Source organism: Sphaerodactylus townsendi, linkage group LG12, assembly GCF_021028975.2.
Source record: "Sphaerodactylus townsendi isolate TG3544 linkage group LG12, MPM_Stown_v2.3, whole genome shotgun sequence".
NCBI classification, from domain to species: domain Eukaryota; kingdom Metazoa; phylum Chordata; class Lepidosauria; order Squamata; family Sphaerodactylidae; genus Sphaerodactylus; species Sphaerodactylus townsendi.
This window is the reverse complement of record NC_059436.1, coordinates 9,117,316-9,145,122: the sequence shown is the minus strand read 5'-3', so window position 1 is coordinate 9,145,122 and position 27,807 is coordinate 9,117,316. Positions and strand designations below refer to the sequence as shown.

General features: G+C 42.2%; 1 protein-coding gene across 5 annotated transcripts; it reads left to right on the top strand.

The window, feature by feature from the left end:
• The first annotated feature begins 474 nt into the window (after positions 1 to 474).
• Positions 475 to 27,807, top strand: DBNL (drebrin like). 5 transcript variants are annotated; one of them, XM_048512651.1, is made up of 14 exons: positions 478 to 684; positions 2,607 to 2,662; positions 5,683 to 5,795; positions 8,278 to 8,352; positions 10,040 to 10,186; positions 12,343 to 12,420; positions 13,524 to 13,675; positions 16,292 to 16,346; positions 16,719 to 16,790; positions 18,850 to 18,955; positions 19,558 to 19,704; positions 23,447 to 23,568; positions 24,261 to 24,366; positions 25,541 to 27,807. In XM_048512651.1, the coding sequence occupies exons 1-14, from the start codon at positions 602 to 604 to the stop codon at positions 25,678 to 25,680; spliced, it is 1,452 nt and encodes a 483-aa protein (XP_048368608.1). In that variant the 5' UTR covers positions 478 to 601; the 3' UTR covers positions 25,681 to 27,807. The 5 variants fall into 5 exon arrangements, with proteins under 5 accessions (XP_048368610.1, XP_048368612.1, XP_048368608.1 ...); XM_048512653.1 differs by lacking the exon at positions 19,558 to 19,704 and having other exon boundaries at positions 475 to 684; XM_048512652.1 differs by lacking the exon at positions 16,719 to 16,790 and having other exon boundaries at positions 479 to 684.

Below are 27,807 nucleotides of genomic sequence, written 5' to 3'. Positions count from 1 at the left end.
GAGAAAGGAGAGGCCTCGGTAGAGCATAAAGCCACGCCGTCCACCAAAGCAGCCATTTTCACCAGGCCAAGTGGAATAAATGTTTCTTAAATAGCAGCATGGGATATGACATGCATGCCTACTCCCTTATATTGTTAGGATTTTACGCCATCTTGAAATTAACTAGTTTTTAAATATCTTTGTATTTTTGTATTGTTTTTATTGTGTTATTTATTTATTGATATGTAAATCCGCCTCGAGTCCTTCGGGACTGGCGGGGTACAAATGCAAATAAATAAATACGGGACCTATTACGTCAGGAGATCACTTGTAATTCCGGGAGGTTTCCCACCCCTCCCCCACGCGGAGGTCGACAACCTCATTTTCCTCGGGCCATGGCAGCGGCCCTGCTCCTTCCTGAGGCGTTCAAACCGAATCACCCAGGCAATGGGCGGCGTGGGCCGGCCCGCCTCCTGGCTCGTCCCCGCCCCGGTGCAGCAGCAGCAGCAGCAGCAGCGGGGAGCGCAGGTCTCCTCAGCGCCGCGCCAGGCCGGGCGGAGTCGGAAGCCGGCCAAGGTTGAGCCCGCGGTTGAGGGGAGGCGGCGGCGGCGGCGGCTCCTCCATGGCGCTGAACCTGAGCAAAAACGGACCGGCGCTGCAGGAGGCCTATGGCCGGGTCGTGGCCTCGACGAGCCCCACTGACTGGTGAGGGAGAGCCTCTCCGCCGGGCCTGCCAGCCATCCCGCCCGCCCTCCTTCCCCTTGTTTCCTTGTCCCAGGGATCGGCGCCGGCTTCATCCTAGCTGGGGGCGGGGGGGAGAGCATGAGAAGGCATTCGCCGAGGCGTGGGGCTCCGTCCCTGTGGGCCGTGGGGCGCCAGGTTGGAGGGAGGGAGCCCTGGGCTGCCTTGAACCGAACCTGCGGGTTGTGGGTGTGGTAGGGAGAGCCATGGGTCAGGCTTAGTCTGCACAGAATTGCTGGGAAAGATGAGGGTCTTAGGTGGCTGGTGATAGTCACGGTGGGGTATCTTATGAGAAGGGGGGTGATGCTGTGAGATGAGATGAGGTTGTGGGGGGCAGCCCTAAATTATAAACCTCCCCCCCCAGTTCTTTTGATTTCTCCCCCACCAGGAACAAAGAGTGGTGTATGTAGCTTCTTCAAAGCCACCCTGTGAGGTAGGGCAGTGTTATAGTATTGGAATGGGATCTGGGAGACCTGGGTTCAAATGTGCACTCTGCCTTACTGCTTGCTGAGTGACCTTGGGCCAATTGTATATTCTCAGTTCTACCTCACTAGGTGGTTGTGAAGCTAAATGGAGGAAGGGAGAGCTGGGTACGCTTCTCTGAGTGCTTTGCAGAAAGGGTAGAATAAAGGCTCCCTGAATATATGCTTAACCTTGGAGAAGTCGCTGTTGCTTAACATACCTCACAGGATCGTTGTGATAATAAAATGAGCGGAGGAAAGGAAGTGAGGTTGGTGGGTGATTAATAGCAGCCATCTTTGAGTAGGGAGGGAGGTATTTTTGCGTTTGCTATTTTATACCGTTTTATCTTGTAATGTTATTGCTGTGAATTGCCTTGAGCCAAGGGGAAAGATGGGGGTACATATTTAAATAAATATATATTGCCCTGAGCACCATGAAGGAAAGGTGGAATGAACATTTGATAAGACTTGGCTAGGCTGAGGTCAATGGACTTCATGGCTGGTCAGGGCTTCTCCCGTCCACATGTACCACTCTGTCCATTCTGCCTCATGGCTGTTGCATTTAGCCTTAGACATTTTGCGAGGAAAGAGCTACATCGGGTTTTGATGTTAGGCGCATTGGTTGTATTCCTCTCGACCAGCCCTGGGTGACACTTCTGGCAAGCACGAAGCATGGTTTAGTTTTGTGGTGTGATTGCCCTGTGTGTGTTATAGATCATATTGCAGCAGAAATTCAGGGTGGGTTGCAAAGTCACAGGAGTTTGGTGAGTGCTATTAAACCAACGTGAAGGTGCTGTGGCAGGAACAGATAAGCATGCTGTGCCTTTCTGTGTGAGAGCTTTTTGCAAACAAGGAAAATCAAAGCAATTCTTCCCACCCATCCCAAGGATCATAGGGTCTGGATATTTGCCTAACAAGCTGATATGGAAGTCAACCAATGTAATGAGGAACTTGGAATTGAGTAAGGGAGGATTCTCATTAGCATGTGCTTGTGAACCTGGAAAGAAAGCTTTGCAACCTATGTATGTCAAGAGGTTATACTCATGGTGAATTGACCCATAGGTAGGCAAGGAGGTGACGTGCCTGGCAATTTAAAGGGCATTGAAAATTATATGAGTATTTGTTTGGGAATTTGGGGAGGTGAGAAGATGAAGAAGGAATGATGTTGGACTTGGGATGTCCAGCAGCTGGGTTGGTCCTTGAGAAGGGAAAACTTATCAGGAATGCACACAAAGTAACAGCATGAATATGATATAACCAGGGTGAAAATAGTGAGAGACACAGGGGTGTGGAATAGAAATGAACAACTGGGTTTGCCCTGGATAATTGTTGAGATGGGGTAATATGAAGATGTTAAACCTGTATTTTTAATAATAATTAAGTAGTTCCTTTGATTTATCTCAGTGCTTGTTTTGTCCCCTTCAGGGCTCTATTTACCTATGAAGGTAACAGCAATGACCTCAGAGTGGCTGGCACTGGAGGTGAGTATGTTTGAGAAGTTTTTCTCAATATGCAACATTTTAAAAAATGGCTGCGCGTTTGTCTAGAGACGACCGTATTGCTTGTAAACGCCAGCTTGGGAGCTAGCCACCTAACTTGCCGCTGGCTTATAATTATGTATGTAACAATTTGCTTCATGATCCACTTGAGGCATCTGTCTGACAGTGTTCCAGTAGCATATCTCTTTTCTGCGTATACCGAGAAAGGAGTAGTCCTTTAGTTTTTATACCTGTTGCTGCTTGTTCAGGCACCAGGTAGATCCTGGGAAATACCCCAGACCCAGCCCTGTGAAATGGAGCGTGGGAAGTAATCTGGAAATACACCTTCTCTCTGACAGTGGAAAAGAAGCAACACGGTATACACTGAGTATTTTTGTTGGGTTATGTGGAAGTGAAGCATAGCGTTTAATAATTTTTAAACATAAAACTTTTATTTTTAAGCTGTACAAGGAAAGATGAAAGAAAAAATGAACTACTAGTAGGGGTGGGCAGGGAAGCAAAAATGGCTTTGGAAACAACCCTTCTCCCCCACACAGAGGCGGAAGGACCAAAACCTATCTCCCCTGTACCGGCCACTGCTCCTTGGATGGGGCAAGGGCATCTGGCTTCCTTGTAGCGGTGGTAGCTGCTGCTCTACCCCAGATAAGGCATTGATTTTGGAATGTCGCTATCACCACCATTATTGCATTCACTGGTAAAAATAGGTAAATCTACAAAGGCCAAAAACTTCACATTAACCTTTCTGCTCCAGCGTGTTTATGCACGGCGTCTTCATTCAGATTTCACATCTGACCAGAGATGAGGAAGTGTAGCTGTGGTTGGTGATGCAATCAGAATTAATCAACCGTTGTTTTCAGCCTTGCACACCAGAATCAGAAATCGTAGTTTGTGCTACCTAGTCATTGGCCTGATGATTGACTTGACAAATCAAGAGTTATGGGTATTGTTCGACCTCAGGAGGTCCCTGTGCTAGGGCAGTAAGAGTACCGAGCAGCTGAAAGCAAGCAAATGGAATTAAAACATGCAATTGTTTGTCTTTATATTTGGAAACTCAAACCATGACTTTAACCTGTGATGATGTGCAAATCATGATTTGGAGTTATTTCTGAATCGGTTCACTATGTTGTTACTTTAAAGTTAGAATCCTTTGATGTAACCATTCTTACTGGGGGCTGAACTCTGTTGTCTTTACCAGGAGTGCAGAAAACCTCTTGCAGGTGAAGCTTCTTGACTGGGGCTGCTTTATCATAATGCTGCATCAACAAGAATTATATACAAATGATAAGGGAACTGGGCCTCTTTTGCTGAAAATCCTGGTGTGGGAATCTGCAGAAAAGAGAATAGTTCAGAAATATCTATTTTTTTTAAAGTTGTAGAAATGAGAAGTAGCTGATAGTGCTGAGCAGTTCCGTAACCTTAGTTTGAGGAAGATTACAGCTGTGGTTTGTACTGAAAGTATTGTTTTGTTCACATTTTGTGTTTGTAAATGGCTGGTTCCTGTTGAGACAAACTAAAATTCTTAACTGTTAAAATAGCTTGAAGGAAGTCTTCTATTGTAAGAAGAAAAGGTTCACTGAATGAAAATCAACTTGTTTTGTCAAAGGAGAGGGAAGGGGATGAACCACTTTGTGGGTAAACTGAATTTCCTTTTGAAACGGTTACATCAAATTCTAAGCAAAATATTCTTTCTTAAGGCTGTAGTCCTGAGTTTACTTAACAGGAAGTCACATTTCATTGAATCTGGTGGGTCTTCCTCCTGAGGAAACATGTTTAGATTCAGACAGAGATTGTCAGGTTGTACCACCTTTTGCACCAAGGATACCATTTTCTGCCAGGGCATATGCCCTCAGGTTCTGCTGTGAAAATTTAAATGCATAAATTATGGAAATTAGCCAACGATGCTTTAATGTCTTAATTATACAGTGGGTGCCTTTCATCAGTCGCTGTAGCACTTAGATTTTTCAGGAGTCATGAGTTAAACGGTAGGAATTGTGGCAGTAGTACGGGGCAAGAGTGGTATTGGAATCGTAGGGCGGGGGCCTGTCCTTATGGGTGGAGCAAGTTGGTAAAGAATGATCTGGAATAAAAGATGAGGAACAGCTCAGTGCTTGCACTTGTATTTTGAGTATCTGTACTTCCTGCACTTTTACATATTTGCCAGATCTTATTGTTTGAAAATCTATCAAGGAGCTTTAACTGTTACGTCCTACTACTCAGCTTTGTGTTCTCTGAAAACTGCATGAGGAGCTGGGTTTTGTGACTAGTTAAGCAGTGGTGCTGTAATAGTTCTAGAATAATATTTTGACCTTTGCTCATCGTGTCTGTTAATCAGTAGTGCCTATAAATGTTCCTTTGGTAACTATTTGGGCTCCATTGACCACAATAGCTGGTTTTTCTGATATAAATTCCCTGTGGATTGTACCAGTTTCCACAGCTCTTTTTATTGTTGCACTTTTCAGAGTACAGTCCATTGTACAATTCCTATCTCCCTTGTTCTCAGAAAGCTGTGAACGAGGTTAGGCTGAAAAGGTTTTTTTCCCCTTTTGGTCTAATGCCATCAAACAGGCTTCACAAGTTGGATAGGAATTTGAATGTGGAATTTTCCATGTCCTTCCTTATGTTGTGGAAGGCCAGCTGTAATTATGTAAATGATGGTCTAAATAACCTTGGAGTTAGTTCTGTGGGGCAAAGACTTTTGTCTTGTAGTTCCTTATTTGGTACAGAAACTTATTTGGATGTGAGCTAGAGTGGACTTTCCAAAGCAGTTTGAGCTGCAGTTGGGGGAAGGGGAGGGGCAAACAAGCCCCTTGCATTGAACTTAAAAAATTCTTTGAATTCCACCTCCCATATTGGTAAGCAATTCATACAAATAGAAGTTACACTCCGTACCGTGTGTTCATCTAGTATTCTGAACTTGCATGACTGGTTTTGGTCAACTGAGCCGGGTTACTTTCACTTTACTTTTCTTTCTGTCTTTCTTGTCAAATAATGATTAAATATAGATGGTGGTCTGGAGGAGATGGTGGAAGAACTCAACAGCGGGAAAGTGATGTATTCTTTCTGCAGGGTGAAAGACCCCAACTCCGGCTTGCCCAAATATGTGCTTGTCAATTGGGTAGGTGGAATGTAATTCCATTCCTTTCTTCAGCGTAAGGGTCCGATCTTTCTTAACAAAAGAGATACAGTAATCCTTTCTTTGTAATGAAATAATTAAACATCAAGTTCAATATTGATTACGTAGCCTGGCATCAGCTCTCCAGGGTCTCAAGCAGAGGTCTTTCAGAAGAAGAAGAGTTTGGATTTATATCCCCCCTTTCTCTCCTGCAGGAGACTCAAAGGGGCTGACAATCTCCTTGCCCTTCCCCCCTCACAACAAACACCCTGTGAGGTAGGTGGGCCTGAGAGAGCTCTGAGAAGCTGTGACTAGCCCAAGGTCACCCAGCTGGCGTGTGTGGGAGTGTACAGGCTAATCTGAATTCCCCAGATAAACCTCCACAGCTCAGGTGGCAGAGCTGGGAATCAAACCCGGTTCCTCCAGATTAGATACACGAGCTCTTAACCTCCTACGCCACTGCTGCTCACATCACATCACCTGTTGCCTGGTTCTTTTGACTGGAGATGTTGGGGATTGAACCTGGGACCTGTACACAAAGAGTTCCATTGAGCCTCAGCCTCTCTCAGTGGCTGACTCCAGAAAAAGCCAGAAACTTTTGGGCTGCAATCCTATGTACTTTTGATGAGGGGGCATGTTTAATTGAGTATAGGTTTTCACACATCTTGTGCTTCTTTACTCAGATTGGGCTGCTGGTAAAGTATTTTAATTCATTTAAATTACATTCCTAAATATTTAAAGAACTAAAAATACAAATATACTTCATGGGGAGCCAGCGTGATGTAATGGTTAAGAGCAGGTGTACTTTAATCTGGAGAACCGGGTTTGATTCCCTGCTCTGCCACTTGAACTGTGAAAGCTTATCTGGTGAACTAGATTAGCTTGTGCACTCCAACACATGCCAGTTGGGTGACCTTGACCTAGTCACAGTTCTTCAGAGTTCTCTCAGCCCCACCTGCTTCACAGGGTGTTTTCTGTGAGGAGGGAAGGGAAAGGAGTTTGTAAGCCCCTTGAGTCTCCTTACAGGAGAGAAAGTGGGGGATATAAATCCAACTCTTCTTCTTCTGAGAAAACAGTCAACTTATTCAGATCAAGTTTTATTTTTTTAGTCTGAATGTGACTTGCAAAAGATTCAAGAGTGATCCAGCAGCAAGCCATCTTTAGCTCTTCTTGATGCACATCATAACTGTCAAGGAAATGCGGAGTGAAAAAGTAAACACATGGTAATATTTAACCATAACAGACCAGAAAGAAAACTAGATGCTAGAAAGTCAATGAAAAGTTGTAGAGCGATAGATTTCCCTTAATGGTGCAAGTTGGTGGGCCCTCAAGGCCTTGTGGGAAAAACTACATAAACAAACATGAATGGTTCTACAGAGATTTCTTATGCTTTTTTTAGTACTGACTTTACTGTATTTTTTAATTATTACAAATTTTGCTTTTTAGCCAGAAATGAGCTCCAAAAACAACTAAAGGGAATCTAAGACTTGTGACTAAAGTTCAGCATAAATGTTCCTTTGAGAGGGAATTCTCAGCTTCACTGGATTCAGGCAGAGTGAAGACTCAAAGGAGCTTACAAACTCCTTTCTCTTCCTCTCCCCACAACAGACAACATATGAAGTATATGGGGCTGAGAGAGTTCCAAAGAACTGTGACTAGCCCAGGGTCACCCAGCAGAAATGTAAGACTGGGGAAGCAAATTTGGTTCACCAGAAAAGAGTCCACGACTCATGTGGAGGAGTGGGAAATGAAAGCCAAATTACAGTACACCTGCTCTTAACCACTACACCACCCTAGCTCTCAGAAACTTGAGGAGAAGATAAACAAATGGGGGTGGGGTACATAGACTCGTGTTTTGTGCAGACTTTTTAAAACACACGTTTCTGGCCTAGGGTATAGGACAGTGGTTCCCAACCTGGGGTATGCGTACCCCAAGGGCACATTTCAGATGTTTGGGCCCACAAGAAAAAAATCTGTAATAGGTTTGCTAATATGGGGTGCAATTTAAGGAAATGGGTTGTCAAAGGGGCATGCAAGGGAGAAAAGGTTGGGAGCCACTGGCAGAGGAGATAGGTCTTACAATAATAAATGGTCATCCCTCAGTCAAGTTAATATAAACAGCCCGGTAGGTGAAAGAAGGCAAAGTACAGTTAGGTATTTATATCATTCTGATCTTTGCTTTAAGTAACTAAGGACATCCCCACCCCCTTCTCTTTTTTAAACACGAAGCCTAATGAAGAGTTCTTGATGATGCAAACGTTTCCACACTATGTTGTGTTATTTCGATTGATCTTAATGAAAGGTATTACTACACGGCTTTTGGTTTTTGAATTTTTTCTTTGAACTAAACGTACAGCTACCTACTGTTTTGTGTATTATGTGAGACTTTGTCCTCCATGTGCAAATTGACAGCTCCATGTACACACGGTATCTTATCCATGAAATAGCAGTCAAGCATCAAATTTCTAATGCTTTCTTTTGGTAGACTGGTGAAGGTGTTAACGATGTGAGAAAGGGAGCCTGTGCCAACCATGTCAGCACTGTAGCGAACTTCTTAAAGGTATTTAATTTTCATTTTATTCTCCCTAATCCCCTTTTTTTCCTGTTGAATGCTCTCCCACATAAAAGAGCTCCGCAGTCTTTGTGCATTAGGCAAATCCTACCGGAAACTCAGATATAATGTGTTGTTTTCCCCCATTTCCCTGAGTGGGCTGTTTCTGGGGCAGGTGCTTAAAGGTCAGTTTCTTTGAGGTGAGAGAACCTTGGAAGCACATGGCGCTCTTGTCATACCTGTTCAGAAGTTCAGCAGTGGGGAGCAAGCATGCAGTCACCTTAACAGGCTATACTAATCTTGAAACAGCGTCAGATTTCTCTGCCAACCCTGCATAGCAGCAATACATTTTTTCATCTCTCAAAAGGCTATTGCTTGCCAACGAGCCTCAGAGCTTTCTCTCAGTGGCCAGATTCAAACCACAAAACGGTTTCCTACAGACCCCACCAAGGCAGACGAGGTGTGACTCGCATTCTAGTGGTTTGCATTGGCCATCAGCCATCAAAGTCCGTTAAACAAGCACCAAATACCAAAGTATACAACTGTTTAGAGAGAGGGAACTATTTTTGAGTTACTGGAAAAGCTTGCTTGCAATGATATTTAAGTCCTCCGTTTAGGTTTTAGTATCACATCCATACAATTAATTTATTTCCTGCCAAGTATCCAGGCCCTTGGCTTGGGTCTTAGTCTTCAATTCAGGCTACATGAAGGCATGTTCATAGAGATGTTGCCTTCCAAATGCATTTCAACAGTACACCATGCAGGTTTAGGCTTTCCTGTATGCACATCTGGTTGTGGTCTGAGCTCAGAATGTATCTCCTATCCCCCACACCAAAGTTACGCTCTCAGAATATATTGCACAGGCAAGTGGAATCTGCTTAATTATACATGTGCTGTTTGGTTTATTTTGCAGAAGGTTTTGTCAAGGAATGCTGAAGGAGAGGGGGAAGAATGGGGAACTAAGCTTTTCCTCAGAAACCCTTTTGGTTTTAGAGTATTCAGCAGACACTTCCTGAAATGGAAGCCAGAGAGGGTTTTAAATATGAAAACTGATATTCTCATCCAAAATGTGCTCATGATTCATAGTTCTTGTCTTTACTGGGAACAGGAGCAAAATATAAGTAGTTCAGTCTGCCTCCAGCAGTAGAGACAAATATAGTAATATTTACCTGATGCTAGGATTTGTAACCACGAATGCCAAATTCTGTGGTATGCAGTTGGTTTTCTTATTCGTTTGTTCCTTTCACATCTGAGCATTTAAAATGAATACTCGTGGGGAAAAAGGTCCTATTTTTAATTCATGTTTCCTTTTCCTGACTTTTTAGAGCTACAGTCATCTTTTTTAGACTTAATAGTTCTCTAGGCTATAATTTGTGGACTGCTGATCATTCTAAATTCTGGTCTGTTCTATCTCTGTTGTTGGGGCAGAGAGAAAAAAAGGATTTTTAAACACTGCTTGGCCATGCCTGTTCCTTTGTTTTGCATTTCTGTCTTTCACAGCTCTGGCTTACAATGACTGGGTGCTGCTTTTTGCAGTGAAAGTAAGCTCCCCAACAGTACTGCTGAGTAAAAAGTTACTCGAATTTTTATGGAGCAGTAGATTATCATGGCATGTAAACAGGAAGTTCGCTTTATGATTAGCACCTTGATATACTTTCCCGACCTTCAGCTGTACTTTGTCTGCATCATTTCACAGGGTGCTCATGTGACAATAAATGCTCGGGCTGAGGAGGATGTGGAGCCCGATGTTATCATGGAGAAAGTGGCCAAGGCTTCGGGAGCAAACTACAACTTTCACAAAGAAGGCAGCAGGTTTCAGGATGCAGGTCCTCAAGCTCCAGTGGTGAGTTCATCTAGTCTAGGCTCTCGGTGCTAAGAGCTCTGGCATACAGGATGGAGAATCTGGGGCTGACAGTGAAATCCTACTATTCTGGGAGTAAGCCCCACTTAATTCTGAGTCGACCTGTTTAGAATTGCTCTCTGACTCCTTCTGTACATGCAGAATAATTCACTTTTAATCCACTTTCAATGCACTTTGAAGCTGGATATCACTGTGTGGAATAGCAAAATCCACTTTCAAACAGTTGTGGAAGTGGATTGAATGTGCGTTATTCTGTATATGCGGAATAATGTTCCTTCATTACTCAGAGGAATGGCTGGGCTGTTTCTGCCTGGGAGTTGGGCCAAAATGAATCTCTTGCCTTGAGCATAAACATTTTATGATCCGAGTATGTTGTGTGTAGCTTAACATAGATTGTGTATAGGCTGTTTGTCTTGGAGCTTCTTGAGTTTTCATTGTGATGATGGAAAAGATCTGCTTTGCTCAGTCTTGAAATCTCAGTGCATTGGCTCAAAGATTTAAAAAAACCCAGTCAATTTTATATCCCAGGACGCAATTCCTGGCATACAGAATTAGATGTGAAAGTTATTCCTGTGGATATTTTCTTAAAAATTATGTGTGGTTGCTTAAATTCTGGGGACTTTTATCTATGGAACAGGTAATATATCAGATTTGGATAATATGTGCTCCACTTGGTAAATAGAAACCAGACAGACGTTTGTTTTGTTAAATCTTACAGAAGCAGAATTGCATCTGAGCGTTATTGATTAAAATACACAATGTTAAAAAAGATGAAGATATACAAGTAATCAAAATCTAATCTACGAACACAGGAGTAAAATCCAGAAATAACAAGTTAGCTGTCATGGAAACAGCAAGGGCTAGTTGTAAAAAGCAACCAGTTTCAGAGATTTCAGCTCTCTAGTGGAGTCAGCTTACATCAAACCAGAATCTTGGCAATAGAGGTCGGTTTTTAACCGTGCTGACAGAGACTAGTCACATGGGAGAAGGCACTGCAACATCTTCATGCTGCCACTAGAAAGTCCTTCTCTCCACCAGTGATAGTAGGAAAAAGCAGCATCTCATCAGATGACCTCCACATCTGCATAGGTTCTTGTTGGGAAAGGCGGTCTGCTGCCCCATTTAAGAACCATTGTTTATTCACTGGGCATCTTTCTGTGGCAGTTGAGTCGGGTTCTTTTCTTCTGCTTGCTGGATGAAATTACTGTGGTGAAAAAGAAATTGACAGTGTTTGTAGGAGAAGAAATGTTTGAATTGGGTGCTGTTTAAAGAAACTAAAGTGTAAACAATCAGTACTGTACTCTGGAAGACAAGGCAAATAACCTGCCTGAAAAAGGTCACATAGTTTTTTTTTTTTAATTATGTGACTTTTTTTCCATTCAGGTTATTTGCCTAGGTTCGGTCCTGTTGGGAAGCTTTTCCCCCCTAGTTCCCTACAGTTTTGTGGAGTGTTCACGCACCTCCCAGGTTTTCTCTGGCTTTTCTCTGCTCTTTCCAAATCTGCTATATAGCAGTTTTGAACAAGATTGTAGCAAGCCTAATGTGTGGGTGGGAAAGTTTGCTTTTTTCCCCCTGGTCCCACCTGCATGGCAGCTATTTTCCCTGGCTCTGTCCCCACCGTGGCTGTTTTTCCCCCTCCCACCCCCGCAACCAAGGGCAGCTTTTTTTGTATTTTTAATTAGCAAATGGAGCATCATTATATCGTTGCAATCATCTGTGTATCAGGTTCTACAAATCCCTGTAACCCAGAGTAAATCATAATTCTTTCTACACATGTAGCTTTTCAGATTTGCTTCTCCAGGCTATGGTGTGACACTCAGGGCTGGCAGACTGTTCTGAAATCTGTTTTGGAGCCTGTTCATTGCTTGTATTTCCTTGCGAAGCTGGGCTTTCATACAGTAGTTATTCATTGGCTTAATATGCTGAAGTTACTTTTTTGTGTGAAAGTTCTTATCAAATCAGGGAGTAGCCAAGATGGAATTGCCTCAGTGGATTTCGGAGAATAAAAATGCTTTGATTAAAATGTATTCTGTATACGGTAACTTCAAAATATATGAATTATGTTAGCAAGTTGCTGGCATTGGTTTAAAAACAGTGGTTAAATTGTTTCAAACTGCATGTTTCTGTTTATATAACAGGGATCTGTCTACCAGAAAACAAATGCCTTGTCTGAGATCAAGAGAGTCAGTAAAGATAACTTCTGGGCCAAAGCGGAGGTATGTTATGAATTTAATTCATACCACTTCCATATGGTTCAAATGGTTTGCTATTGCTGAAGTTGGTCTTGCAGTTATTTCCCCTTGTCTTCACGTGGTTGGTCCGGTATCTTGCTAGGCAGAAGCGGTTAGTTTTGAAGCTAACCAAGAAGACTTATTGTTAGGCATTTTGAGAACTATGCTGTGAACAGGTTCCCAAGGCAAGCGTGCCTTGCTCAAATTCTCAATTACAGAGAAGGTGAGCTAATGATGGAGTCTTTTGAGCTTCCGGAAAAGGTATGGGGAGGGGGCCAGGCAGGAGCCCTCCCCCTCCCTATGCAGTATTGATCTGAATTGGTCCTCTGCTGCGTTTTTACACAGGAGTTGCCACTTCGGACTCACAGCTGCAGGGTCACTGTAAGTTCCTATTGGCAAATTAGGTTGAGTACAACAGGTAGTTCAGCCCTACATAAAACATAGAATAGCTTGTAATTAATCAACAGTTTGATGCTGCATAGTCTGATGCATCCTTTAGATGTACATTGCCTTTAGGTGTACATTCAACATTTTTACTGTTGAAGTTCAAATCTGGGCACCCTTTTAGAAGGATTTATATGACCTATTTTTTTGGCTGATTTTTGAAACTGAAATATAAATCAAAAAAGAATGGGGGAGTTTCAGTGAATTGGATAAAAATGTATTTGTGTGCGCTTTTTGTTACTTGCTCCAAATGAAACCTTTTAAATTTCTTCCTAGGAGCTGCTAGGAAGCTGCACTTGGCTATTTCGAAAAACTCCTAAGCTTCCTCAGCTAGCCAGCTCATTTCTTCGCCATGTTTTAAATGACTTGTTCTTAGGATCCAGCCCTTCTATTAGGGGTGGGTTGGCTAGAAAGAAATGTGGAGTGGTGCATTATATTGGTTTGCATAATTTATTTGAAAGTTCTATTAAAATGGCAAGGAGAATTGTGCAGGGTGACACAGTAGATTGTATGGATTTGATGTAATAGCTTTGTGTTGTGGGTGAATGTTCTAACATGGCTTGAGTAGTCTCATGTACATTGTGCGTACTTCTTCTCCAGGGGCAGCTGTTTCTCAGTCAGATTTGATGTGTTTCCTTTTTCAGAAAGACGAGGAGAATCGCCGGCTAGAGGAGAAAAGAAAAGCTGAAGAAGAGCGTCAGCGTCTGGAAAAAGAACGGCGAGAACGCGAATTGCAAGAAGCAACTTTACGTGAGCGTAGATTTAAGGAGCGAGCCAATGAAATTGATGCTCAGAAGTGAGTAGATGATGTTTTTACTTAACTCACTGTTAACACTAACTCTGATTAACCAGTTACATAAAGTGCTGTACAAAAATGTGAACCAGTTGGGAGTTTAGTAATTAGTTCTTGGAATTTATTTGAATGTTGTCTATGAATGCTGCAGTAACAGGATCCACTTCCGATAACAGAGTGTTTCTGAGCACCACAGAAAGTGTGACTGTTTCTGCTAGAAAAGCCAAACCTACTGGAGGGAAGCATTGCATTATGTACTCTTGTTCTTGAAAAGTCTGAGGTGAATATATAAGACGCAGTCTGAAATAATTGCTACAGGATAGCCATTTATGTGCATGTGGTTAAAATAGTTGGTGGACTCTAATCTGAAGAACCATGTTTGATTCCCTGCTCCTCCACATGAAGCCTGCTGGGTGACCTTGGGTTAATCATAGTTCTCTCAGAACTCCCTCAGTTCCACCTACCCCACAAGGTGGGGTGATTGTAAGCCACTTTGAGACTCCTTGTGGCAGAGAAAAAGTGGGTATAAAAACCATCTCTTCTTCTGAACACAGCCTGAGAATTTATTCTTCTGTGCATTACTTGTTTTCTAACATTTCCACAGCTTCTGTCTTCTTGCTATGACAATTGATCCTCAACAAATCTTGAGTCAACAGTATTCAGGGTTTGTGGCTCGTTTCTCCTCAGTATCTCTGAGTTCACATATTACTACCCATTGTTCCCCTTCTCACTCAGAAAACACAGCCCCGAAGAGCAAGATGTACAGTTGATCTAGGAAACAGAGCACACAGAATGAGTTTTTCATTTATTTGTTTAAGTGCGCTTTCTGTGAATTCAGTTGTTATAAATCCATGGGAAGTGTTTGATTCAACAGCCCACACAATCTCTCTGGCACATGTGACTGTAGTACAGTGTCTCTGCATGTACCTAATTCCTCATCCATCTGGAATATATATTAACTTCAGCCTCATGCTTGCTAATTTGCAGTCTAAAAATATGAATCTACTATTTGCCAGTTCCAGCAATGTGAGGTAAGAGCTAAAAGGGAATGCCTTCAGAAGGATGCTGCTTCAGCAGCTGAGCTGCAGGCTTTAATGGTTAGGAAATTTCAGCCTTTGAGGCTCTTTGCCTCTTGTCCCCGTAGTGCTAGAGAGGCAGACCTGCAAGCAGACATCTCATGCTGCCTTTTGAGTAGATTTTCTTTCTGATGAGCAAATGCTATGTGGCTCAGCAAAGAGGACCTCCATTCCCTCAGCTTACTTAGCAAAGGCTTAGTTTGGAACAAAAGTATCTTCAGATGCCTTTTGTGTATCTTTAATATCTCAGTCTAGTTTTAGGTTGGGCTTTGAGACGGAGATATCTCTGCTAGCTTTAGTTGATGATCTCCATCTGAATGTAGACAAAGGCCATGCCTCTTTGTGGCTCTTACTGGAATTATCTGCAGCCTTCAAGTCAGTAGATCACACCTTCTTGTTGAGGTTCTTGGAGGCAGAAGTAGGTATCGGGATATGCACCAAATCGGCTCCAAGCATTCTTCATGGATTGGACACAGTGCTGTGTACATAAACAATGTGATCAGTCTTTCTCATCCCATACTACCTCCCAGGGTAGATGTTGTGGAAAACTACGTATACTGTCCTGGAAGGGCAAGTAAAAAGGTATTGCTTCTAGATAGATGGATATATCTCAACATTGGTGAATAAGGAAAGGCTGTTCGTTTAAGTGCTGTGGGGGAAACCAATGATATAATTTCAGAAATAATTTGATTGCAAATGTGTGTTTATATTTGTATCTAGCTCTTCCTCCTAAGGGTCAATGCCTTCTCCAAAGCTGGCCAATTAAATTCATAATCAAATGGAAAATTGAATCTGGATGAATGCTGCATGAACATGTTCAGCTCTACAAAAATGCATCTTTCTCTTGGCGATGGTAGTGGTTTTATTGGATTAGCCTTAGTCAATGATTAATTTGAATATACTTCCAATAGCTCTTCCAAAGAAGGCAGTCTTTTCCCTCTCAGAAACTGAAGGAGCTTACAGGAGCTCAGCATTACCCTAAACATCAAAATTGGCTTTGTCAGTTGTGTTCAGGAGACAGAAGGAGAGTGTGTCAACTCACATTTTTGCCAGTAGAAGATTAGATTGGCTTAAGCCTGTAAGGGTCTCTAACCTTTTTGATCCTGTGGGCACCTTTAGAATTCTGACCCCAGCCACAAAAATTAAGCCACAAAATACTTGACTGGAGAGGCAGAGCCACACATACACAAATCCCACGTGCAGGCACAAGAGAAGCAATTTAAAATATTTAAAAAGTATGAAATACTGTTAAAATACTGGGAAAGAGCAGAGAGAGAGAATAAAGCCAACACTAGAGTGATCGCTGCCACTGAAACAAGCATTATTTTTATTAGCACAGCCAGTCAGATCTCCAGGAGCCCCACCTGGCTGACCTACTTTCTAAGACCGCTTGGCTGGTGTCAGGGAAGGTGTCAGCGGGCACGTTGGGGTTTAGATATTTGCCCTTGGTTTAGGGCAGATAATGCCCAGGAACAGAACTGAGGCCTTTGTAAGCATAAGTTCTCTTTAACCACAGGCTTTTTGTTTTGTTTTGAATATGCAGGAAATTCCAGCAACAACAGGAAATGGAATCAAGGGATAAAGAGAAACAGCAATGGGTAAGACTTAAAATGGTCACCCTTTTCCTATTGTGTGTTGTGATGTGTTGTGTTGTGTGCCAGAGTGATGTGGCATCTACTTCGACTTCTTGATCCATAACTAACCCAGTCAGTCTACAAATGGTGCTTATGATGTTAGTCATCTGCAAGGTTCAGAAAGATGCTGCTGTACTGGGAAGAGCGTCAGAGAGAGACTGCCTGTGATAGGAGTTGTGCATTGGCCGACCTCTTAGGCAGGCTGCTTAGCTGGTGGCAAGCAAACTACAACAGAGGTTGTGCTCACCTACTAAAGCTCAATTTCTCATTTCACCGGAGACCGGCTTCTGCTTGACCTTACAATAGTGGAGTAAAGGAAGTCATCTTATGTTGCAGAAGGAGCAGGAAGAAGACCACAACAGGTCGCAGAGAAGTTTCCGAAGGAGTGAGTCTGTGGAGAAGGCTCAGGTACCTTGGAGAAGCCTTCTTGACAATTTTGCTTCATTCTCAATCAGGAGCTAACAGCCACGATTCTGTAATTCCTTAGCATTCAATAGTCTGTCTCTGTGGATTCAATAAAGTCTGTCTCTGTGGATTCGGTCATCCTTGCATGGCTTCTCAATGCATGGGCCTGAATAAGAACTGTCTCACTTCTAATCCAATGTTGCCTCTGCTCTGGATGGTTCTGATAAAATTATAAAGTGCATCTGTACAGATCATAACTCTGGAAGGTGGGAAGTCTATCCACTTCCTCAATACCTATTATGGATTTGCATATTCTGGTCCATCAAGTAGAGATGATCATCTTTCAGATGTTTCTTAACCTCATCCCAAGGCAGTGAATTCCATGTTCTAACTGTGTATTGATTCAAGGATATATGATTTACAAAAAATAAATTATGAAGCTGAGATATTAATGCTCTGAACACAGAGAACAGTTTACAGGGAGTCCTTTTTTGATCCCTCAATACTGTATCTGCTGAATATATAACCTTTCACTACTTCTTTTCTGTGTTAATCTCCTTCTTGGACCTTTGCTCAGTTTTGCCATTTTTCTGGTAACTGCAGCACGGGTCCTTTCACAATATCACAGCCAGAGGAAAGCTAGTAAAATTCTTCATTGTATTCTTTGGCTTTCTACTTCCTGAAACGTCCCTTGACCATTTTACCGGCATTCTATATTGAACAGCATCCTTCGCCAAGTTTCTGTGAATGAAACTTTGGCCCTCTTCCTGAGCTGCCGTACCTACTGACCACAGCTCTTGCTTAAATATCCCAAAGAACCAAACATCTGTGTAATGCTTTCACCTTTGTCTACAATCTGTAATTCTCTGGTTATCCAAATAATTTCTGTGAATGCATGCCTGTAGATTTAGTACCCATAAGCCCAGAGGTCCAGAATAAATTTGTCAATCTGTCCTCAGCCATATGACTCATAATTTTGTCTACTAAACTCCCTTTAGTGTGCGCTGCCTGCACAGTTCCTCAGCTGCCATGACTTGAGGTTGGATTTTCTGGGGCAATCTTGGTTGATATCTTTCTTGCATGCACCTTTTCTTCATCATCTTTTGGGAAGACAATTTGCCTGCTTGAATGTGGGACTTCTGATAATTCGTTATGCATTGTTTCCTTACACTGTCGTGGTTCTTCAGTGGGGCATGAGCAACCTCTTGGCAAAATATTATCTGCGTAAAGTTTTCTTGATCTGTGCATGTTCTGCCCTCTCATTAGTTACATTCTGTGTGTCTAGATTAATGGGGTTTTTCCTTAATTTGGTGACATTTTTCTTTCAGCATGATCTCGAGTGAAGTTTAATCATGAGTAGGAAAATTAAAGTTGTTCCTTCGTTAATGCTTAAATCCTCATTACATAGCAGACCCTTGCATATTCTGTGTGTGAGGGTGTGGTAAAATTATATATCAGCAAGCTTTGATCTCCCATTAATGTAGTCTTCCCGAAAACAAGCAAGGCATTAGCTCAGGCAATTTATATGACTTCTGCAATTCCAGGCTAGGTTGGTGCTAGAAGCAGGGCCTTAATTTCAATACATGAAAGTTTATTTTAATTCTATGGTAATTAACTAGGTCAGAAAAGAGAAAGATCCAACATGAGGTGGATTGACTCAATAAAGGAAGTCACGACCTTCAGTTTGCAAGACCTGAGCAATCTGGTCAACAATAGAAGATTTTTTAGGTCATTAATTCATAGGGTTGCCATAAACTGGAAGCGACAATACATAACACACAACTATTTTAGATAGATCAATGAAATCCTTATTTTGTAGTGTTTTTTATTTGCGTAAGAACTTTTCTAATATGTACTTGTATGTGTGTAATATTTACCCTCAGTGAACAGGTTAATGGTTATCTATGTGAGTCTTTAGATATTGGTAGTCTAAGGAAGTACTTTTCCCTGCCTGCAGAAGTCAAGTAGCAGCATTGGTAGCCATTGCTGGATATCCTTCCTTCTCTCCCCACACCCAAATAATCACGTGTTACCAGCATTCAGCATCTGCCTTTCCTTATAGGAAGCAGCATCACTGATAGCCCAAAGATCAACGAATCCCCGGGAAATCTTCAAGCAAAAGGAGCGGTCCATGTCCACCGAAGCAGCAGCCGTCAATTCTCAAACAGGTATCCAAAACTGGAGCAGAAATGGTTGGGAGTCTCTTATTTTCAAAGGGCGGTGCTTTCCAGTACACCATTGTATATGAATGGTGCTCAGGTGGTTCCATGTTAAAACATCAGTTTCCTCAATATTCTGTGAATTTGTCCAAGATCCTTTGAGAGAGTGAAGGCTTTAGGGTAGACAGATGTACACAATTGTAAGCCGCCTAGAGTCGTAGAGGTATGGCTGGGTATTAATGTAAGAAATAAATAAATACTGAACATTCATAGTACATTAAGGATTTTTTTACATGGAACCATCAGAGCATCACTCATGTAATATGCTGTCACTCTTAGAATTTTGACTCCTTTCTGAGATATTTTGAAAGGAGCATTTTAGGACTGGTAGAGACAGCAGAGGGGGTTAGAATTGCTGCCAAGTTGAATTGGTTCAGTCTGTCCAGAGTCCACTAGATCATGGCCATGGTGGCAGGGGCTGATGGGAATTGTAGTCCATGAACATCTGGAGAGCCGCAGGTTGCAGACCCCTGCACTAGGTGAATGGTAGTAAAAAATAATCTCTCTTGCACCACTTCATGTATTTTCTGTTGACTTGCCTCCTCTCCTAGGCAAGTTACGGAGCCCTTTTCTGCAGCAGAACAGCCAATCAGAAACTCCTGTGTCTCCCATCCGTCCTCCTGTGCAAGATGTCCACCCTCCTGTTGTTCATTCATCTGTACATGACACACCTCCAGTCTCCCCTGTTCCTGAATGTGGTAAAACTATTACAAGAGAACTTTTCTTTTACTTGATTAACATAGGGCATTTTAAAAAAAATGGTTGAATTGGAATCGCCTATAGTCTTGGAATTGCCTATAGTCCATTGATCCTTTTATTGATGCCCTAGCCACGGTGGAAGAACCATCTCTGTAACAGCAAAGTTAAATATAATCCCTGCGCTTCTTTAAATCTATAGTTTTTATAGTGTTTATGTTAAAAATATTTTGCGTTTTGCTTGATAAATACAGAAGGTAAATTTTCCCTCCTTCCTATTTGTGTGTTAACTGTATGGGTTACCAGGTTTCTCTTGCTGTAGCCCATCATGAGATGTTTTAAGTACAGTAAAAATTCCCCCTCTGCCAAACTTGCAGTTTCTCCAGGGAAGTCTCTTTTACCCAGAGCTGCTAAGTTTCCAACTCGTAGTCCTGCGGCATAAAGTACGGTTACTTAGAACTACTTCACCTGCGGGGTTACATGTTAGTCATGCATAAGTATTGCTTCCTGCCTCCCCTGCTTTCCTAAATTACATTCCATTTCCCCACTCATGGTGATGCTCTTCCAAAATGACTATCGCCAAGATTTTTTGCATGTTACCTCCTGTGCATTCAGAGTCTGTTGTAGCTCCTGGCGCTTTCACAGCTATAGGAACTAAAGGTGTTGTCATGTTACCAGTTATTCTGGTGTGTGTTTTTTTATATATAAACACTAATAATACAAAAGGTGTCAAACATGCTGCCTGAGGACCAGAGCCGACTCCTTGAGAGGGCTTATTAGGCCCACGAGCTCGCTGAGGCAATTCCTGCTTGCTCCCAATCTGACCTGGTGAGTCTGCTCCAGGCACGCCAGTCCAGACACCTGTCTACCTCACTCTGGTTTGGGCCTGGCGAGCCACTTCCCACCCTGAGCCAATCTGGGCTGGTGAGCCTGCTGCAAGCTCACCAACGATGACAGTTACCCCTCCCCAGTTCCTTCTTCCCCCCCGGTGCTGCTCTGGACTGGTGAGCTCACTGTGTGCTCATCAGCTGATGCAGCCACCTTCCTCTCCAAAGCTGATCATCTCCTTCAGTGCCAATCTTGGCTGGCGACCCTGCTGCCGACTCACCAGCCAAGGTAGCCTCCCCAGCCCCAGCCCAGAAAGACACATTTATCTCATATCTGGTCCTCATAACAAATGAATTGGACACCCCTGCAAAAAAGTAGAAGAGAAGAATTTGGATTTACATCCCACCTTTCTCTCCTGTAAGGAGACTCAAGGTGGCTTACAAGCTCCTTTCCCTTCCTCTCCCCACAACAGACACCTTGTGAGGTAGGTGGGACTAAAAGAGTTCTGAGAGAACTGTGACTAGCCCAAGGTCACCCAGCAGGAATGCAGGAGTGCAGAAACACATCTGGTTCACTAGGTAAGCCTTTGCCACTCAGGTAAAGGAATGGGGAATCGAACCTGGTTCTCCAGATTAGTATCCACCTGCTCTTAACCACTACACCATGATGGCTAACACAGTGCAGGCTTTTCCTATCCTGTTATATATCTGATCAGTGTTGCTATTTCTTTTCTGAAAAGGTTCACAGGTTCTTGGGATTTTTAAATTCTGTGTTTCATTTTTGTCTGTATTGTGAAGTATTCTTCGTTGTTATGTGGTGCGCAGCATGTGTCCTACTTGTCCAGAGATCTATCTTATTTGACTGTAGGGGAAAAATGACTTCTTTTACATTTGGGGCTATATTTCTATTATTATTGCTGTTGTTTTTATATCCGATTATGTATAGGCTGTTTCAGAAAAAGGCAAGGATTTGGTCTTACCCTGCAATCCTAATACAAGTTACTCCATTATATTGATTTCAGAGTAACATTGATCGCAGATTAACTCTGTATGGGATTGCACTGTTAGTGGGTAACAAAGAGGAGAAACAGACAGGAAAACGAGTAAAAGGCTGTTTTTGCCTAACCAAAAGGAGAGGGCAAGAAATAGCTGCAACTCTACTCGTGGCTGACCAAAAAGATTCCACAAATGAACAGAGTCTTGGTGGTTGATTCTTGTATTTCAGTCGCCTTCACTTGACATGCTGGAGGCTGTTGCCTATTTGATGACGTTCTATTTCTCCTGCACTCTGCACTTAAAACAATTCATGAAGCAGCGTGCAACAATAAAATAATAAAACCACACTTCTGATCTGATGAGATAAGAGCAGCAATATAGGACTAGTTCTGGCCACAGTTTAGTAAAAAAGGAGGAGGAGGAGGAGGAGGATTGGTTTCTCTATCTTCAAGGAGTCTCAAAGTGGCTTATAATAATCCCCCCCCCCTTGACAACTGGCACCTTGTGAAGTAGGTGAGGCCGAGAGAGTTCTGAGAGAACTGTCACTAGCCCATGGTCACCTGAACAGGCTGCATGTAGAGGAGCAAGGAATCAAATCTGGTTCTCCAGATTAGAGTCCACTGCTCTTAACCACTGCACCGTGCTGGCTTTCATATATTTCCCCCTCTGCTTCTGCAGAATGACTCCAGAGTTTCAATGACAGATTCTTCATGTCACTATGCACATTTATTTTGAGCCTAGACATACTCTGCAGTAGCGATAAGTACTATACCATACTTTTTACAAGCGTTGTGTTTCACTGGTTGAAATCAAACTTTACATACAGAAGGTCCCAGCTTCAGCCTGTGTAATCTCCAGTAGAAGTATTTCAGGACCTTTTTTGTTCATGAAAATCTAGACAATTTTGCAGCCCATCAGAACAGATGATGTTATGCTACGTGGGCTAATGGCTTGACTCTGTATAAGGCAGCTTTTTGTATATTTAAAAATACAGTTCTCTATCTCATAAGCTCATAAATATATGGAAATTTCTGAGGTGTTCACTTAATCATCTTGTCAAAGTGTGTGACAAATGGACCAGAAAAACCTGCCATACAAGCTGTGCTGATAAGAGACAGCAGAGGTGGAGCCAAGACAAATACATACATACAGTAGGCTGAAATACCTCATCTGGTATTGCCTGGCAGAGAGACAAGAGACTTCTTAGGCCTATAAAATCAGGTCAGAAGAAATGCTTAGTTGGTAGAATATCTGTTTTGCCTTTTGGAGATAGCTGGTTCAATCCCCTATGTCTCTAATTAACTGGATCAGGTAGTAGGTGATGTGAAAGACTTCAGCCCAAGACCTAGACGATCCACTGCCAATGTAGATTATCTTGATACTCCTTGAAGAGCAGCTAATGTGTACACCATTTCGTAGACATAAAGTCAGGGTTCCATCGTACCACTGCTTAGTAGAATTTTCCTATCCAACTTGAATGTTTCTGCTGATGTAGCATGGTGTAGTGGTTAACAGCAGACTAATCCGTAGATCTGGGTTCGATGCCTCACTTATTTACAGCCTGCTAGGTGACTTTGGGCCAGTCACAGTTCCCTCAGAACTCTTTCAGCCCATGCCAGGCAATGGCAAACCACTTCTGAATGTCTGTTGCCTTGAAAACCTCAAGCGTTCAGCACAAGTCAGCTGTGACTTGACGGCACTTTCCACCCCCAGAGTTTATTAGCCTCAGTTTCCATACACTGAGACCCCAACTCTTTTTTCCTTTGCCAACTGCCTTTGGACGTATTATAGGGCGCTTTCAGCTCCCCTTAGATAAAGATCAGGATGGTTCAGCAAAGTGCCCAGCACACAGTACTGGCTGGAGGAAATGAATAATAAACGTGACAGGTAGAATTACAAATGTGTGTTCTGCTTTTTCCAGGTGATTTGATCAGGCAGGATAATTACAAGTCGGCTCCACCCGTCTTCCAACCAGAGGAAGAACAAGACGCTGTGTATGAAGAACCCCCTAGCGAACGAGTTATCTATGATGAACCCCCGCAGGTTTGTCTGATATTTGACCTTGGCTATGTGATATATTTGTGGGTAAACTAGGAACACTAATCTGAGGCGGATTCCACATGGGCCAAAAATGGTGTAAAATTGTGTAAAAGGGTTTTCACACCACTGTTTTTGGCCCATGCGGAATCCGCCTGAGTGTGTTTCTTGCAAGATTCTTAAAGTTTTAGAAAATGGAGACATTAAGTGATGGAAATCCTGGTGTGAAGCATAACATTTTGATAATGTTTTGAATAAGATAGTTTTGCATTCCGTATATACATTAGTAGTTACCCTGAGTTTTTCAGGCTTGTTTTGTTTTGTTGTTAGGCAGTATTATAGGTGTTCACAAGTCCTTGCAAACATGCAGCATCCTAGTGGAGTGAGTCAAAATATTTCAGCATGTGCCTAAAATACTTGAGGAATCAGTATGAGAGCCTTGAGATCGTTCTTGGATGTAGGTTGTGTATGTTTGTATAAACAGGCTCTTACAGATTATAAATAAGTAATTTCAGTGAGTGGCAGTGGCATATATGTATCTCTATGTGTGTTTTTTAGTTTCTTAGATTTTAGCTGCAAGATGTTTAAATATTTGTTTTTATCTTAGGGTAGGTGAGGGAAGAGCTTGCATGATTGTAACCATATAGCTATGAGTGCTGTCTTGACATACTGTACTTCATTCTGTCAACCTCTTTTAGGAACAGACTGAAGACACTAATTATGACTATGCTGATAACTACCAGCAGAACCTAAACCTGGAAGGAAAAGGTTTATGTGCTCGAGCGCTGTATGACTATCAAGCTGGTATGTTACTCGTGGAATGTTGCTGGGATCTGTAAGCCAGAGGGTGAGATTGTGCAGGTTGATTGCGTGCATGGGAAATGCATGCTGTTAGTATCTGATTAGATTTTTACAAGCCACATTCATTGGAGTTGCTCTGCTCACCATCAACAGAAATAATGAGTGTCTGAGACATGTACAGTTACATGCTCCGTCCTAGTTAAGTAGCAGGAGGATAAATGGACCCAGGTTACACTCTGAAAACACACAATGCGTAATTCTTGTTGAGTCTGCTTAGTGTCTGGTTAGCAGGCTCACCGTATACATCCATAATCAGGTTATAAGTTTAGAGTGGACAAGCAGGAAACTGTGGACCATAAGTTTCTTTATGGCTTCCAGATGCTTCGCCTCTATTTTGAAGCTACTACTCCCATTTTCAGTCTGCATTTTTTTACCTTTTATCTGTCACTATGAAAGCTAACAACCATGTTTGTTTTTAAAAAGGCAGACTGGGATTGTAAAGGGTCCAGGGTATGCACTGATTCCTTGGCATAAAGCAGATGGCTTTTTTTCTGTCTTGCTGTGGATGTCACACACATCGTAACTGGGGGAAATAGTTGCACGGCAGCCTCAAAGAATCTGCTCTCTTTGCCCTGACAGTCTGAACTGTTCACTGTAAATCTAGAAACCTTTTACTTGATCACTAAGCTTATGTAGGCGAAGAGAACAGAATCTTTTCTACAATGCTGTATTTGAGTGTCTGTGCCTTTTGCTTGGTGACTGGGGGTCCAATTCAGAAAGCTGATGCTCACTTTTAAGTCATAAATGGATTGAGACTTGCATGCTATATGGAATCCCTCTCCTGACCTGAACCTAATTGCTTAGGGTTGGTGTGAGCTAGTCTTACAGTTCTACATCTAGTCCTACCACTAGTCTTGAGATCAGTAACTTTTAGGAAAAGCAGAGCCAAGGGATGAGTTTCCTGGAAAGATTCACTGAGCACCTGTACAGAAAAGTGTAAAGCCCATCTCTTAACATTTCCTTTGGGGATATAATATGCTCTGTTTCTCCAGTTTTATGCTCTGTTTTATGTTTTTAATTGCATTGAGCTGTTTTTGTTAATAGCCCCCTTTAAGGTGGGGCTAGATGAGCATTTTAAACAGTCTGTTTCTTGCCTCTAATTGTTCCCACCTTTCAGCTGATGACACAGAGATCTCTTTTGATCCCGAGAACATTATCACCAGCATTGAGATGATCGACGAGGGCTGGTGGCGTGGTTATGGTCCAGACGGACACTTCGGGATGTTTCCTGCCAATTACGTGGAGCTGATTGAATAGGCAGCCGGCCTGTGCCAGAGGAAGGATGCAAGCAATACCTAAAAAGAAGAGCTCTGTGCAATCTGATTCTTCAAGTTGAAATTGTACGGCTTACCAGAGTGAAGTGCCATTTCTGCGCTCCCTTGTCTCTGGAGCAGCATCCACAACTCCCTGATGAAGCAGGACTCTTCCTTCGCCTTCTTTTTGTTTTCTGTAACTGGCATTTACAGTTGGAGATAGGAAACCAACCTTGGCAGTGAATAATACTTCCGTTTTTTGAGGGAGTGGGGAATCTTTTGGGGATAGAGGCATTAGCCGAAAAAAATCTCTCCAGACATACTCTCTGACCTTCACTATGGAGTATTTATAAGACGAGGAAGGGCTTAATAACAGAAACAGTGGAGCTTATAAAGTACAAGCCTCCTTCTTATTCCATCTTCCAATATAGCGCAGGGGGACATCTTGAAAAATACCTACGTGACTTAGGAGCCTGTTTGTAATTTATCACCGAGATTCAGGTTGCATTCTGCAGTCTAATTATTCCAGATCACTTCCTTGGAGGGAAGCTGGTTGCAATTTGTAGCTTTTAGAGAAATGCAACTCAGAGCAAGCCTTATATGGAAATAAATGAATTATACGACAGTTCTGCAGTACTCTTGTGCAGTTCCCTTCCATTTGAACAGAATAGTCAGGCAGTGGGAGAAGATTACACCTTTAGACTTCTCAACGGTTTGTGTGAGGACCAAGTTTGCCTGGCTTTTAAATTTTAATGTATTTGTCGTTCTCTCCTTTTGATTTCAAGCAGGAACCTCACTGTACAGTTTCTTCAGATATGACATTAGGTATAAATACCATCAGTGCAGGCAATAAACTAATGCCCTGGAAGCTGTATTAGCTTTGAACTGTGGTGTACATTGATCTAACTGTAATGCTGTATATGTTGAATGCATGTGTGGGGTGTGCTGAGTGATTTGATCAGTATAGGAGGACCTTGATTTCTGCATTATCTTTCCTGGATTTTAAAAGCCTTTTATATTGTTGAGATATAATTTGGATACCCGCACACTCCAGTAATGAAGTAAAACAGAATATAAGCAACCTCTGGCCGCTGAACACAGTAATTATGCCAGTTCGTGTGAACAGTTTGCATCATTCTGTCTGACATCCATTAATCGTATTAATCTGGTAAAAGTCATTTGTGGTGCATGTGTGGATTCAAATACTATATTTTAAATAGGTTCTGTCAGACTCTCCAACTAGCACCTGTCCTTCATAGTAAACTGAACACATGTAGTTTACAATTTTAATTCAGCTAATTTTTTTACATTCCATTTTTGTCTCTTGTGAAGGCAGCTTGGATGAGATTCTCAAGAAATTTTTAAAAAACATTTCCTATGTGGATATTTGGCATGGGGAATTGATTTTTTTTAATAAAGGAGAATCTTGCAGATTGTTTGAGAGGGCCAAATGAATGGTCCTGCCAGGCTGAATTACATTATCCCTTGCCTTATGCATAATGTGATGATTGTTATGGAAATAAAGAGTTCCTAACATAGCTGTTTGATAATCTCATCCAACTAGTTTTCCTTTAATGGCACATAAGAAAACGATGTTTTTATAAGATTGTGATCTGTTTTCAGAAGTTGACTGTTTCATTCCTCCTTTCTTTCCCAATCGGGGAAGCTAAACCTGAAGTATTCATTCACTTTCTAAATCTGGTTGCTGTGCTGTCCTTTCTACTCCCACCCCACTGATCTCCAGATGTGCTGTGAACCTTTGAAAAGCACTCTCCATGCTAACCCACTACATAATTAAAAATCAATATGGGACCTCCCTCCCTCATGAATGGATTTCATCCTGTGTAGTGTTTTGTGTTTCAATTCCATATTCCCCTTCAGGAACAATAAAAAGAGTTTTTGCTCAGAGATAGCTGTGGTAAGCCAGCAGCCGCTTCCTAGGGATTGTTGAGTGTTCCTTTTTATTAGCCTTGTCAATGATCAAGCAGAATCACTGTTGTTTACCCCATCCCGCTTTTGTTCAAATTTCCTTTTTGTCAGTCTTCTTCAATGCACAGAAGTTTGGAGTGGAAAAAAAGCTTGTATCAGGATGATCGGAATAATTAAAATAATAAAGTGATTATTAAAGTGA

Coding starts and splice junctions, on each gene's coding strand:
- DBNL (XM_048512651.1), top strand. CDS start 602: ATGGCGCTGAACCTGAGCAAAAACGGACCGGCGCTGCAGGAGGCCTAT. Junction 12,421..13,523: donor ACTTCTGGGCCAAAGCGGAG/GTATGTTATGAA, acceptor TTCCTTTTTCAG/AAAGACGAGGAGAATCGCCG. Junction 16,347..16,718: donor ATAAAGAGAAACAGCAATGG/GTAAGACTTAAA, acceptor CTTATGTTGCAG/AAGGAGCAGGAAGAAGACCA.